The sequence below is a fragment of the Sus scrofa genome, chromosome 10, assembly GCF_054392235.1.
Source record: "Sus scrofa isolate SSC_HxYL_T2T_F1_AM1 chromosome 10, Sscrofa_HxYL_maternal_Yorkshire_Landrace_v2.0, whole genome shotgun sequence".
Taxonomy (NCBI): Eukaryota; Metazoa; Chordata; class Mammalia; order Artiodactyla; family Suidae; genus Sus; species Sus scrofa.
In genome coordinates, this window is record NC_139392.1 from 71250288 (window position 1) to 71264822 (window position 14535).

A 14535-nucleotide genomic window follows, 5' to 3' on the forward strand; every position below is an offset into this window, starting at 1 on the left:
GCACAGAACTTATTCTGTGTGTTTTCTGTATATAATCTTCTGTGCTTTTGCATTTCCCTGCCCCCACTTTGCACTGGATGCAATTCTACCCACTCTGAAAAGAGCAGCTCGAGAGTTCCCACCTTTGCAAAGCCCTGAGCATTCCCTCCAGGGAAAGCGGAAATGAAGGTGTTGGCGTTCCCATCACCCTCCAATGCCCCGTCCTCTGTTTTGTTATCAGTGCCCAGAGGCAGGTACGAACTCTGTGTTCTATTCATTTCCTATTCCCAGCACCTAGGACAGTGACAAGCAACTAGAAGGTGCTGGGTAAATGTCTGCCGAACCAAATTAATGCTTGGCCTCCTTGTGTGGACTCTGAAATGGCAACATGAGCGGAATTGCTAATGAACTGGGATTTCTTTCATATGGTGTATAATACTATCAGAGTTGATTAAAAAAACTTACATGAATTCCCAAGAAATTTCAGAATCATAGAGGAGATTGTGTTTGCAATGCTTTCATCTTACTTTGAGTTCATTGAGTTTATTTTCCTTAAGTTACTCTTTTTTTTTTTTTTTTTTTGTCTTTTTGCTATTTCTTGGGCCGCTTTCACGGCATATGGAGGTTCCCAGGCTAGGGGTCGAATCGGAGCTGCAGCTGCCAGCCTACGCCAGAGCCACAGCAACGCAGGATCCGAGCCGCGTCTGCGACCCACACCACAGCTCACGGCAACACCGGATCGCCAACCCGCTGAGCAAGGGCAGGGATCGAACCCGCAACCTCATGGTTCCTAGTCGGATTCGTTAACCACTGCGCCACGACGGGAACTCCCTTAAGTTATTCTAATAACTGTGTCCTAGTGGAGGTTGATAAAGAGTCCGTAAGAAAAAAGCTTTCATGTGAATGATGTGTTCTTTTATATTACTTTATTTCTCACTCAAGTTGATTTCACAAACCAAAGGGATATCCTATCTCCTAGAAATCTATCTGGTATGGTCCAGAAAAAGTTTGGTTTTTTTTCCAGAACTTACTTCAAAAGGCAATTTGCAGTGTGATTCAAAAATGTCATTTTTGAATGCAACTAGAGATGCTCATACTAAGCGAAGTCAGTCAGAGAAGGACAAATACCATATGATATCATCTCTATGTGGAATCTAAAATATGACAGAAATAATCCTATCTGACAAAATAAAAACAGACTCACAGACCTAGAGAACAGACTTGTGGTTGCCAGTGGGGGTGGGGGGAGAGGGATGGACTGGTAGTTTGGGGTTAATAGGTGTGACCTATTACATTTAAAATGGATAAGCAGGATTTCCCATTATGGCTTAGCAGTGACGAACCCAACTAGTATCCATGAGGGACGCAGGTTCAATCCCTAGCCCTGCTCTGGGTTAAGGATCCAGCGTTGCCATAAGCTGTGGTATAGATCACAAACACAGCTCGGATCTGGTGTTGTTATGGCTGTGCTGTAGGCTGGTGGTTCCAGCTCCAATTCAACCCCTAGCCTGGGAACTTCCATATGCAGCAGGCATGGCCCTAAAAAGACAATCAATCAATCAGTGAGTCAGTCAGTCAGTCAATAAAATGGATAAGCAATGAGGTCCTACTGTACAGCACAGGGAACTATATCCAATCTCCTGAGGTAGACCAGGAGGATGGAAGATATGTATTGAAGTTCCTCTCATGGTGACTTAGCAGTGATGAACCATGAAGACGCGTGTTCGACCCCTGGCCTCGATGAGTGCATTAAGGATCCAGTGCTGCCATGAGCTGTGGGGTACATCACAGATGCAGCTCAGATCCTTTGTTGCTGTGGCTGTGGTGTAGGCTGGCAGCTATAGCTCTGATTCAGCCCCTAGCCTGGGAACTTCCATATGCTATGGGCATGGCCCTAAAAGACAAATAATAATAATAATAGTAACAATATATATTTAAAAAAGAATGTGCATATGTGCATATATATGTGAATGTATATATATATGACTGAGTGACTGCATATAACAGAAGTCAGCACAACATTGTAAATCAACTATACTCCATTAAAACAAATTTTTGAGAAAGAAAATAGAAAGAAAAAGACTCCCCCTGGTCTGGGAGTGGGGGGACTCCCTGATTTTATTTTAGGTTCCTGATGTCATCCCCAAGGTAACCTTATTACTTGGCAGTAGTCGTGATTCCCTTTTGGACCTTCCACTAGATGGAGGGTGAATTAGCATAGGATAAGGCCATAGAATTTTCACAGACTATTTCAATTATATAAATGACTAGAGATTAGTAATACTTGTACGTATGTTACTTATAAAACACTTGGCCATGTGGGACCTCCGTTATTTTATTAATCAAATAAGAACATTGAATTAAGGCAGGATTTTTGTTTTCAGCTCTCATAGCCTCTGAGACTCTGAATAATAATAATAATAGAGTGTCGTTGCTTTAAATCACAGGTTATCATGAATCAATGGTCAAGAATGAGAATTAATAGGCTTGCACTTTCCATGGGCCTAAGGAACATAATGGTGGGTGGTCTTAAAATGTGACATGAAACAGTTAAAACATCTTGTCCAAATGGCAGCAGTCTGTAGAGTGACATGGGCATGGGGGCAGTTGTGGATCAATAGCCGTGGCCCCCTGAACGGCTATAGGAATTACTGCTTATTAGAACGGTGGGTACTGTATAAATTAATAGTCGTGTCCCCCAATGCATTAATCATTCATCATTTCAAGTGTAACATGCCCAAGAATGAGCAAGAATGTTGTGATCCGCTCCATCTCTGCAAACCGTGTCTTTAGAAAAAGATGCTAAATTACAGCTTACCAGGAGTATTCGTGTGAGAGACGGGGTGCTCAGACAGTGAGCTTATTTAGTTTCTTGTCTCTAAATCAGAGGTGATATAGTAATCCAATTAATTAATTAGGTCTGACTCAGATCAGTTTTGCCTGCTGGGAGTTATGTTTTTTAAAAAATGCTTTACCATAGGAAAGGAGTATGAGGTGGTGAGAAAACAAAACAGCGACAGCAACCTGTGTGCCTGTGGTGGCTGAGTGAGTTGGGTCCCGAGGCCACTCCAGCAGTCCTTTCTACAATTCATGGGAAACACACACCGCAAGACAAAGCCTCTGACAGTCGGGAGGGTGGTAGTCTAGTGCTCGGAGTCCGGAGTGAATTGAAGTCTAGACTCTGTCATTTTTCAGAGGAAAAGGGAGGAGGGAGAGATCGCAGATCAGATGTGCCCAAAGTGATAGAGAGACGACGCTGAAGCAAGGATGCTCCAGCCAGTCTCTGTGTGGGGAGGAAGGCATTCTTGCAGCAGCCGTGCTCTCAGAAGCAGCCACACCGCCAGCATCAGGAACCAGGCCTCCTCTTGTCAAAAGCAGGATACTGCAGGCTTGTGAAATGCCAGGATTTTCTGCTGTTTGAAAATCTTCCCCTGGTGAGAATGGCTACTGTCACAACGTTGCCAAGAACCTCTGATGATCCAGATGGTCACAACTGTGTGTTAGCAATAGTCATTTCAGGGAAATAAATGATACTGGGGGTGGATTGCTGGTCCATTTCTTCCCTGGAGAAGAAGAAGATACCGAATTCCCCAAGAAAGAAAAACAGGGAAAAACAAAGTTCGGGCATGCCTACGGGAATGCTGGTGTTTTTAGAAACTACCTAAGAGGCAGAAGCTAAGTGTTGATTTGTCCATGCCGCTTACCTGGGAGCAGAAGGTGGGAAGAAATGGCCAGTGGCTCTGATGAGAAGAGGAGGCTCAGAGCCGCTCGGTGAAGCCACGCGCTGACTGCGTTCTGCACAGCTCTTCATGCAGTGCTGTGGGCTGGTGCATCGGAGGCGAGCCCGGGTGTCCTATGTAAGTTTCTGTTGCTGTAGAATTGCAGCCGGGGGCTGGAAATACTATTGGTGTCTGTCTGGTGCATGTTGCCTCTTTCCTGATGTTGTTAATCCCTTTGCTGAGGATCAGCCAGAGAATCAATCATTTGTACAACGAGTGTTCCAGGCACCTAAGATCTCTGAGATGCCGAAATTTTTCCAGAGATGATTCTCCTCTATCTCGAGTGCTGTGTTACTTGGGTAAGGTGGGAAATAGCTTGTACTGGGATTGCGTAGGCAGTGCCTTGTCTCAGAGGTCTGGACCAGTTCAAACCAGTTGATGGGCTCTTTGACGTAGAGTAGTCCTGTATTCCTCTTTGAATTATGGCATGAAAACCGTATCTTTTTCTAAGAGAGAAATACCACAGAGTTTGTCACATTAAAGATAGCTGCCGAAGCTACCGTAAAGCCTATTTTGAACAGCTGCAGAAAAAGAGTCGATGATAATCACTTGATGGATGACACAGCTGTTGCAGTAACACCAGCATTTACAGCAGCTTTCTCATTTGGTGACTATTTCGCAGAAATAGCCCTTCTTTCATGGACCTGCTGTGTTTTGCAAAATGGCTGTCTGAATCTTCAATTCTACCAGGCAGGCTTACACAAACACTCAAGTATCAGTACTTAACATGATTGGATGCTAATTGAAAGATGCCATGCAGGATGCTAGCCAACAGACTCAGAGGATGCGCTGGCTTTCTTTTCATACTCCTTTCGTATGTGGCTACTTGGTTTTCAGGGAGTGATGTGAACGGGAGCAGGAGGTTCCTGCAGGCTGGACAAACTGCAGTGCTGAAATGCCTAATACAGATTTGAGATTCCTGGCTGCAAAACAAATAAAAAACCTACACACTTAAGGGAGTAGTGTAAAGAAAGCTGTGACCTTGGAAGACCAGCCCCTACAAGAGATAGAAGCGACACTTCTAGAACCAACAAGGTCACAGTCTGATAGGATCTACATAATAAAGTTGGAAATTGCGGGGTGGTGGGTGGAGAGAAGTGGGAAAGGGGTAACTATATTCCTATTAAAGCTTAAAGGTGATATTCGATTTTATTAAACAAATAAAAGCATCAAAAGCCCCTTTAACTTAAAGATTTTGGTAATGGTTACCTAGTCAATGTCACTTGTCTTTTGAATGCAACAGTTGACATGTAAGGAATAGAGTAGTGAGGCAGCCAGCAAAGATTTTTAAAGACAACATCCACAGAGAGAGATTTTTTTTTTCCCCCAGCAGAAAAATCAGTTGCTTTTTAAGAGGGTTTGGGAATAAGTATTAGAAAGTTCTTAAAGTATAAAATTATCTACATAAAGAGAGTCTTAAAAATAGAAATAACTAGAAATTTTACATCCTATTTTTATAAGCTCATGAAGATTGATAATTCCATAGTTTCCTCTGTTTCGTTTTATTCTTCTATAAGGAATGAGAAGAAATCTGTGGTTATGTAGCCCACCAAATACAAGAATTCTGAACTAAAGTCTCAAACAAAGCAGTGATTTTTACCCAACTGATTTCTGTCCTTTTCCTGACATTGAGCATGTAAATAAATAGAAGAACAGCATAAACTGCATTTTCTGGAGTCTTGACCGAAAGATGAGAAGATTTGGTTCATCTGCTAATTCTCCAGCTTTTTCACCCCACGTTTTGGTGAGGGAACCACAGAACACATAGCACGAATATATCTTAAAAGAAATTCATAGGCCTTGGTCACTAGAAATACATTTCTGTTTATTTGAGCCCATTCATCTTTCAAGAACTCTAACCTGTAACCCACCTGCTGCTATTTCAGCCTCTTTTCTCGGGCAGTTGCATAGGTAGATTGCAGTTTTCTCTATAGACAGTCAGCCTAATGCTGTCGTATGTTAAATCTGAAACATATCTCATTTCCTTGGAGGCAAAGAACCCTCTATGTTTATATCTGGCAGCGAGAGCTCTCATTTGCCTGCAGAGCAGACAGCACGTGAGGTCTGGAAGCTACTCATTGAATAAACATGTGGACAACAGGGCAATGGATACCCAAATCCATATGTAGTGCTAGTGGCGGAGGGTGAGGGTGGGAGCTTGTCTATTAAATGGACTGTCCTGGTGGCCTTTCTCCATTGTATGATCAATTTTATGGGGTGATGACTTAGAACATGCCAGTGGTCAATTCCAGTGGAAGCAGAGCGTTACAAGTGTGTATGTATGAAATGTACATGTATTATGTCTCTTATTCAGTTGGTATGATGTGTATGTACCTGTGTTACATTCTCTACTAGTTCTTATACTTTTTTTTTTTTTTTTTTAGTATGATAGCTTTCTCAAGCATTCCTCCTCGTCTCACAGCATCTCTCAGAAGGAATAGGAAAGTTATGCAGGTTTTCCTTATTTATTTGTTTAAGTTTTATTGAAGTATAGTTGATTTACAAAGTTGTGATAATTTCTTCTATACGCAAAGTGACATACGTACACACATCCGTTCTCAGATTCTTTTCCCACATAGCTGATCACGGATTATTGGGCAGAGTTCTCTGTGCTCTACAGCAGGTCCCTCTTGGCCAGTCATTCCATTGACATATATATGTGCAGATGCCAATTCCAAACCCGCAGTCTCTCCCTCCCACCCCACCCCCACCCCCACCCTGTCCCCTTTGGTAAGTTTTTCAAAGTTTCTGAGTCTGTTTCTGTTCTGCAAATCAGTTCATTTGAATCTTTTTTGAACGACTTTCAGAAGGAGTAGGAAAGTTTTGTGGGATTTAAAATAAAGTCATGTACGTATGCCCTAGTCCTTTGTTTCTAGTGACTTCCACAGCTGTCACCTTTATTAGGCACCCTCCCTGAACTTCACACTTTAAAAAGTGTCTCACTGGCTCCCCAGAGGCTGCAGCCCCTCTCATTCTCTTTAAAACTCGATGCATAAGCCTCTCTCGGGGGCATTACTGAGTGCTTGAATTCAAGATCTAGTCTTCGTTATTTTGTTTATACTGAACACACATTCTTTTAGAACCCAGCTTCGTCTGTCAGACGTAATTCCTATTTTTTTCTAACCTGCCCTGCTATTTTTATTTTATTGAAGGACAGGAAGAGCTGAGGGCTGAATACATACCCTTAAACTTAAAAGGATATAGAAGCTGGTGAATTCTGTGGGCATCTCTCTGCAACACTCCTAAAATACTGACTTCTGCAAGCTTTGGGGGAGCGGAGATTGACAGTAATGCTATGGGTAAATTCTTCATCAAAGTACAGTGTGCATGCAGAAAAGTGCAGAAAGCCAAAGTGTGCATTGATGAAAATGCCCAAAGTGAACAACCTGGTGTAACCAACATCAAAATCAAGAAACCAAGCCATGTCAGAACCCTGATTCTACTTTCCACTAGCCCATCAGCTCCCCCTCCCTCCAGGCACCCCCTAATCTGGCTTCCAGCGTCATGAATTTGATTCACCTGTTCCCAAATTTTATGCAGATGGACTCATTCCATATGTATTCTTTTTCGTTCAGCTTATCTCATCCATCATTCTTTTTGTGAGATTAGGCCATGTCAGATCATTCTAGCTGTAGCCTGCTAATTCTCCTGGCTGTATAGTATTCCATCACATGACTAGACCGTAATTTAATTATCCATACTGCTGTTGATTGGCATTTGGGTAGTTTGGGGCTGTTATCAGTACTGCTATTATACATATTTTATCCATGCTTATGTATGTGTTTCTGTTGGATATAAATCTAGGAGTGAAATTGCCAAGTCATCAGGCATATACCTATATTCAGCTTAAGTCAATACTGGTAAACAGCCTTCCAAAGTGGTTCAGTCAGTTGACATTCTCACCTAAACTTGCTATTATCTTTTACATTTTGGCTAGTCTGCTAAATGTATACAAGGACACCCCCCCCCAATATGGTTTTATTTGGCATTTCTCTGATGACTGATGGAATCAAGCACCTTCCTATGTATTTATTGGCCAGTTGAATAGTCTCATTTATGAAGTACCTGTTTGTGACACTTGATTCTTTTTCTGTTAGGTTCTCTGTCTTTCGAGGCTTTTGTCTTCAAAAAAGAACCAACATGGGAAAAAGTAACTGATGATTAGTATAATAAAATGATTAGAGCAAAAATGGTCTATACAGGAGTTCCCGTCGTGGCGCAGTGGTTAACGAATCCAACTAGGAACCATGAGGTTGCGGGTTCGGTCCCTGCCCTTGCTCAGTGGGTTAACGATCCGGCGTTGCCGTGAGCTGTGGTGTAGGTTGCAGACGCGGCTCGGATCCTGAGTTGCTGTGGCTCTGGTGTAGGCTGGTGGCTACAGCTCCGATTCGACCCCTAGCCTGGGAACCTCCATATGCCGCAGGAGCGGCCCAAGAAATAGCAAAAAGACAAAAAAACAAAAAAAAAAAAACAAAAAAAACAAAAACAAAGATTTAAAAAACAACCAAAAAAAAAAAATGGTCTATGCAGACATAGAATGTGGAATCACGCTGACCTGGGTTTCAGTCTTGATGTCTTTGATTTACTATGTGATAGTCAGGAGGTTTTTTTTGGTTTTGTTTTTTTTTCTTTCTGAATCCGAGCTTTCTCATCTTTATAATCAGGAAAATAGGGCAAACTTGAAGGATGTTTTTGAGAGTCGAAATGTTGTTTGTTAGGCTCTAGCATGTTGCCTGTTCCATGGTTGTTTTTCAAACTCTGAAGCCACAGTGAAATGGGATCATGAGATGGAGGAAATAATTAAGAGAGTAGGAGGGGCTGGTTGGGAGGAAAATGGTAGATAATTTGCTTTTTTTAATTTTATTTTTTTTGTCTTCCTGGGGCTGCACCCACGGCATATGGAAGTTCCCAGGCTATAGGTTGAGTTGGAGCTGCAGCTGCCGACCTACACCACAACCACAGCAACCCAGGATCTGAACCACGTGTGCAGCCTACCCCACAGCTTATGGCAATGCCAGATCCTTGGCCCACTGATCGAGGCCAGGGATCAAACCCGCATCCTCGTGGATCCTAGTTGGGTTCTTTACCAATGAGCCGTATGGGAATTCCAATTTGCCTTTTTTAAAATTAAACTGTATGCTGTGAGCTGTGGTGTATGTAGGCCGTCAGCTGCAGCTCCAATTTGACCCCTAGCCTAGGAACTTTCACATGCCTCAGGTGCAGCTCTAAAAACAAAAAAAAAAATACAAATAAGCTTAAGCATAGTTGATTTACAATATTATATTAGTTTGGGGTATACAGCATAGCGATTTTATATATATATTAATATATATATTTTAATAGCCACACTTGCGGCATATGGACATACCTGGGCCAGGGATTGAATCTGAGCCACAACTGTGACCTATGCTGCAGCTGCAGCAATGCCAGATTCTTTAACCCACTGCACCAGGCCGGGGATCGAACCCACACCTCTGCAGTGACCAGAGCTGCTCCAGTCAGATTCTTTAATGCACTGCATCACAGCAGGAACTGCATGATTCAGTATTTTTATAGATGGTACTTCATTAACGTTTACTTTAAAATATGGTCCATGTGCCTTGTGCTGCCCCTTGTTTCCTTGTAGCTTATTTATTTTCGACACAGTAGTTGGCACCCCTTCAGCCCTTATTCCTTTATTTCCCCGGCTCCCCCTTCCCTCTCCCCCACTGGTAACCATGAGTTTGTTCTCTGTATCTGTAAGTCTGTTTCCACTTTGTTATATGCACTTGAGTGATTTTTGAGATTCCACATATAAGTGGTAACATACAATATGTGTCTTTGTCTGACTTATTTCACGAAGCCCAGTACCCTCCAGGTTCATTCGTGTCATTGCAAATGGAAGGATTCCATGTCTGAGTAATAGTCCATTGTGTGTGTGTGTGTGTGTGTGTGTGTGTGTGTGTGTGTGTGTGTGTGTGTGTGTGTGTACATATAGTACATCTTCTTTATCCATGACAATGCGCTTTTAGGCCCATCATTTCACGTGACCTTAAAGCAACCTTTAAAAGTACAAAAAACAAGGCAAATGATGGTAACACCATTTTCTAGATGAGTAAACCTCAAATGAGAGGATTAACTCTATTGCCACAGGCCATGGAATCTGATCGGGGGGCCAAGCTGAGATGCAGCCTGAAATTTATTTTTATTCCGTGTACCACGGTTTTGTTCAACTTGTTTGGAATGCAGCGCTAAGTTAAAATAATAGGATTATAATTAAATGTAATTAATACTAAATTTTTGTTGTGCTTTTGAGTATAAAACTCAATTATCATGGACCTTGAGAAGTTCTAAAGTGCCAGTCAGAGAGATTTCTGCTTAGCAGACTTGTAGGTAATGTATTTTTTGAATTAGAATTTGCGTCTCACAATTCATACTTTTATCCTAATTGTCTCACTAGTGAAAATACGTTTAAGCTACACAGTTACATGGGATCTGGAAAATATGTTTTTATGGTAAAAGACGTTTTAAAGAGTTTTGAGACTCACCAGTTTTGTTCCTCAATAGATACAGGAATGAGAGTCATATGCATGAGGTTTTAACATATTTATTTGTTATTATAAATCACTTGGTCCTTTTCCAGCCATGTCTGAAAATGTCCTTGAAGAGTGATACTTGCTTTCCGACCTGTATCTTTAAAAGTCAAATTCAGGAGTTCCCGTCGTGGCACAGTGGTTAATGAATCTGACTAGGAACCATGAGGTTGCGGGTTCGATCCCTGGCCTTGTGCAGTGGGTTAAGGATCCAGCATTGCCAAGAGCTGTGGTGTAGGTCACAGACGCGGCTCAGATCCCGTGTTGCTGTGGCTCTGGCAGAGGCTGGCGGCTACAGCTCTGGTTTCACCCCTAGCCCGGGAACCTCCATATGCCGAGGGAGCGGCCCTAGAAAAGGCAAAGAGACAAAAAAATAAAATAAAATAAATAAATAAATAAAAATAAAAGTCAAATTCATACACATTTTGTCTGACCTACTCCTAAAGGTATTTTCTCAAGAGATTGCTGGCTTTTCAGATTTACATGTGTTTTTATTATTTTATGTATGTAAGCATTTCTTTATTTCTTTGGTCTTTTTAGGGTTGCACCCATGGTCACAGTTGCGGCTCAGATTCAATCCCTGGCCCTGTTCCCAGGCTAGGGGTCGAATAGGCCTACACCTGAGCAACATGGGACCTGAGCCATGGGACCTGAGCCATGTCTGCAACCTATATCCCATAGCTCATGGCAGCGCTGGATCCTTAACCCATTGAGCAAGGCCAGGAATAGAACCTGCAAACTCATGGATATTAGTTGGGTTTGTTACCACTGAACCACAACAGGAACTCCCTGCCTATGTTTTTAATAGCTTTTCAAAGCTGTTCACCTCCCTAAATTGATCCTTCCAATTTGTCCAGTGCCATTAATCCTAAAACCAAAACATTTTAACTTGTGCTCATCTTTGTAGGGTGAGAAAATATCCTGAAGAAGAGATTTGCTTCCATGAGGACAGCAGTAGACCTAAGCTTCAGAAATGACACCTGGGAGTATTTCAAAGATTTCACAATCAAAATGCCACTTGACAGATATCATTTTTTTCAGTTTTAAATTTCGCTTTAATTATAAGCTTCAGTACATGAGAACATTTTATTAATAGAAGATGAGAAAGATGAGCAGGCCTATAAATGTTAAGGAGTACAAGAAGGGGGAGATAAATTAAGTTAGCAGTTTGCCACCTCTGGGCGTGAATTGAAAATGAGCCTGTTGATGAATTTTCAGAGACGTAGGATCCCCTGGTTGCTTTAAAGTCTTCTCAGCTCATCCCCAGTTATCACTTCCCACTGAAAGTTTGTTTGCTTATTTTTAGGAAGATAGCTTTTAAATTTTTTTTTTCATTTTTGGGGGGGTTATAATTGATGAAATTATGAGATATTTAAAGGGCACATCGTGATGATTTAATAACTGTATACATCATGAAAGGATTCCTTCCATCTCATTTTTTTGTTTGTTTTTGTTTTTTGTCTTTTTGATTTTTAGGGCCACACCTGCGGCATATGGAGGTTCCCATGCTAGGGGTCGAATCAGAGCTATAGCCGCCAGCCTACACCAGAGCCACAGCAACACTAGATCCGAGCCGCATCTGTGACCTACACCACAGCTCACAGCAACGCCGGATCCTTAACCCACTGAGTGAGGCCAGGGCTCAAACCTGCAACCTCATGGTTCCTAGTCAGATTCATTTCCGCTGTGCCACGACAGGAACTCCCCTCCCATCTTGTTAACACATCATCCCTCACCACCCATAGTAATCTTTTTTTTCCTTCCACATGCAGCATGTGGAAGTTCCCAGGCCAGGGGTTGAATTGGAGCGGCAACTGCAGGCCTCCACCACAGCCATGGCAACACCAGATCCCAGCCGCATCTCTGACTTATGCTGCACCTTGCAGCAATGCCAGATCCTTAACCCACTGAGCAAGGCAAGGGAATCAAATCGAATCCTTGTGGACACTAAGTTGGGTTCTTAACTCCTAGGGCTGCAGTGGGAACTCCACACGTATTTATCCTTTTTTCTTTTTCGGCAAGAACACATTCAAGTTCTCTTCTGGCAAATTTCAGTTACACAAGACCGTGTTATGGACTCAAGTCACCATGTTATTCATTAGCTCCTCAGACCTTATCCCGCCCCCTTCTTGCCCCACCCCCCAGCCCCTGGCAACCACTTTGCTAATCACTGTTCCTATGAGTCTGATGTTTTATTTTGGATTCCACATGGAAAGTGATGCCATGGAGTCTTTGTCTTTCTCTTTCTAACTCATTTCGCTTAGCATTATGCCCTCACGATCCAGTTATGTTGTCACAGATGACAAGATTTCCTCCTTTTTCGTGGCTGAATAGTGTTCTACTGTGTGTGTGTGTGTGTGTGTGTGTGTGTGTGTGTGTATCCACATGTGTGTATAAGGTACATCACATCTTAATTATCCAGTGGTGTGTGTACAAATGCATGTATATCCCACATCTTTATCTGTTCCTCCATTGATGGACGCTTAGGTTGTTTCCTCTCTTGCCTCGTGTGAATAATGCTGCAGTGCGTGTGAGACTGCGAAGATGCAGTTTAGCACAGGGAACTCTATCCAGTCTCTTGGGATAGAACATGATGGAAGATAGTAGGAGAAAAAAGAGTGTGAATACATGTACCACTGGGTCACTACGCTGTATAGCAGAAATTGGCACAACATAGTAAGTCAACTATACTTTAATTTTAAAAAAATGAAAAGAAATATGTATGACACACGGGAGCAGGGGCACAGAGCCTGTACATTGTAAAGCTTCAGGCAGGTGGCTTCATCACTCTGTGCCTTGATTTCTCTCTCTGTTAAATGAGAAAAAAAGCAATAGAATCTCACCCATAGGTTGGCCATGAACATTACACGGGTTAAATGATGAAAATATGTGGCATAGAGGAAATACTCAGTCAAGGGGGAACTATTTTTTTCTCCCATGCCTATTTGCACGTGGAAATTCCTGGGCTAGGGATAGAGCCCATGCCACTGCAGTGACAGTGCCACATCCTTAACCCACTGCACCACAAGGGAACTCCATGAACTCATTTAATTATTGTTATTCCTGCTTCCATCTGCATCTGAGCACTGCTTCCTCCCCACCCTGACTCCCATCCCCTAACCCCCACCCCTGGGATAAGAAAGTTGCTGAGAAGGAGCCAGCACTTTGGGAAGGAGGAGTTCATTGCTTTATTTCTTTATTTCTTTTCATTTATTTTATTTTTTTTTAGGTTTATATAATTTTTATTTTTTCCATTGGAGTTGATTTACAGTGTTCTGTCAATTTCTGCTATACAGCAAAGTGACCCAGTCATACATATGTATGTTCTTTTGCTCACATTATCCTCCATCATGTTCCATCACAAGTGACTAGATAGAGTTCCCTGTGCTGTACAGCAGGACCTCATCGCTCCTGGATGCACCGGATCTTGTCTGATCTCGGAAGCTAAGCAGGGTCAGGCCTTGTTAGTACTTGATGGGGAAGTTCATTGTTTTAAAGAAAGCTTCCATGACGTTGATGTAATTACAGCATGCTGCGATAGTCACCCTCCTCTCATTCGTTCATGAGGCAGTTACTCAGCTCCTGCTCTTTGCCCAGGGCTCTCCTGAAAGTTCAAAACACAGAGAGGAATTGAGTCCCTAATACCTACCCTCCGGAAAGCCTAGCCTAATGCTGGAGATACGTGAGTTTGTGGGAATATGACAGCGCTTGACCCAAGTAAAATATCCAACAACAGGAAAAAAATAAAAGACATCCCACCTAGACCAGAGAATAATACCATACCTGCATCAAAGAGAAAAAGCTGAATCTGTGTAGAACAAGTAGAAAGAGGTCTACATTCTTTTGTGGGGTTTTTTTTTTTGGGGGGGGGAGTTTTTAAATCACAGTTTCAATTTCAGTACTTGTGATTGGTTTATTCATATTTTCTGTTTCTTCCTGGTACAATCTCAGAAGCTTGTACCTTTGTACGAATCTGTCCGTTTCTTCTAGGTTGTCCGTTTTATTAGCCTATAGGTACTTAGAGCAGTCCCTTAGAATCCTTTGCATTTCTCTGGTGTCCATTGTAACTTCTCTGTTTTCATTTCTGATCTTATTGATTTGAGCCCCCGCCCCCATTCTTGCTTGATGAGTCTGGCTAAAGCTTATCAATTCTGTTGATCGTTTTGAAGAACCAACTTTTCGTTTCATTGATCTCCTCTATTGTT

The 14535-nt window shown here is 42.3% G+C and overlaps 1 protein-coding gene and 1 long non-coding RNA gene across 6 annotated transcripts in view; one reads left to right on the forward strand and one right to left on the reverse strand.

Moving 5' to 3' along the window:
• Positions 1–14535, forward strand: part of CACNB2 (calcium voltage-gated channel auxiliary subunit beta 2) — a 455426-nt gene that overhangs the window by 134939 nt on the left and 305952 nt on the right. Inside the window, exon 1 of one of the 5 annotated variants that reach the window (XM_021064823.2) lies at positions 3740–3836. The exons of the other annotated variants lie outside the window; for them this stretch is intronic. Within the exon in view, the coding sequence (XP_020920482.1) occupies positions 3789–3836 (48 nt within the window). The 5' untranslated portion in view covers positions 3740–3788. Of the gene's footprint in view, positions 1–3739; positions 3837–14535 lie in introns of those variants that run through there. 5 annotated transcript variants of the gene reach the window in all.
• LOC146399504 (uncharacterized) lies at positions 887–4421 on the reverse strand. The gene is made up of 2 exons (XR_014817881.1): positions 3684–4421; positions 887–3542 (listed from the first exon to the last, which is right to left on the reverse strand). It is a non-coding gene; the product is annotated as an uncharacterized LOC146399504 (long non-coding RNA).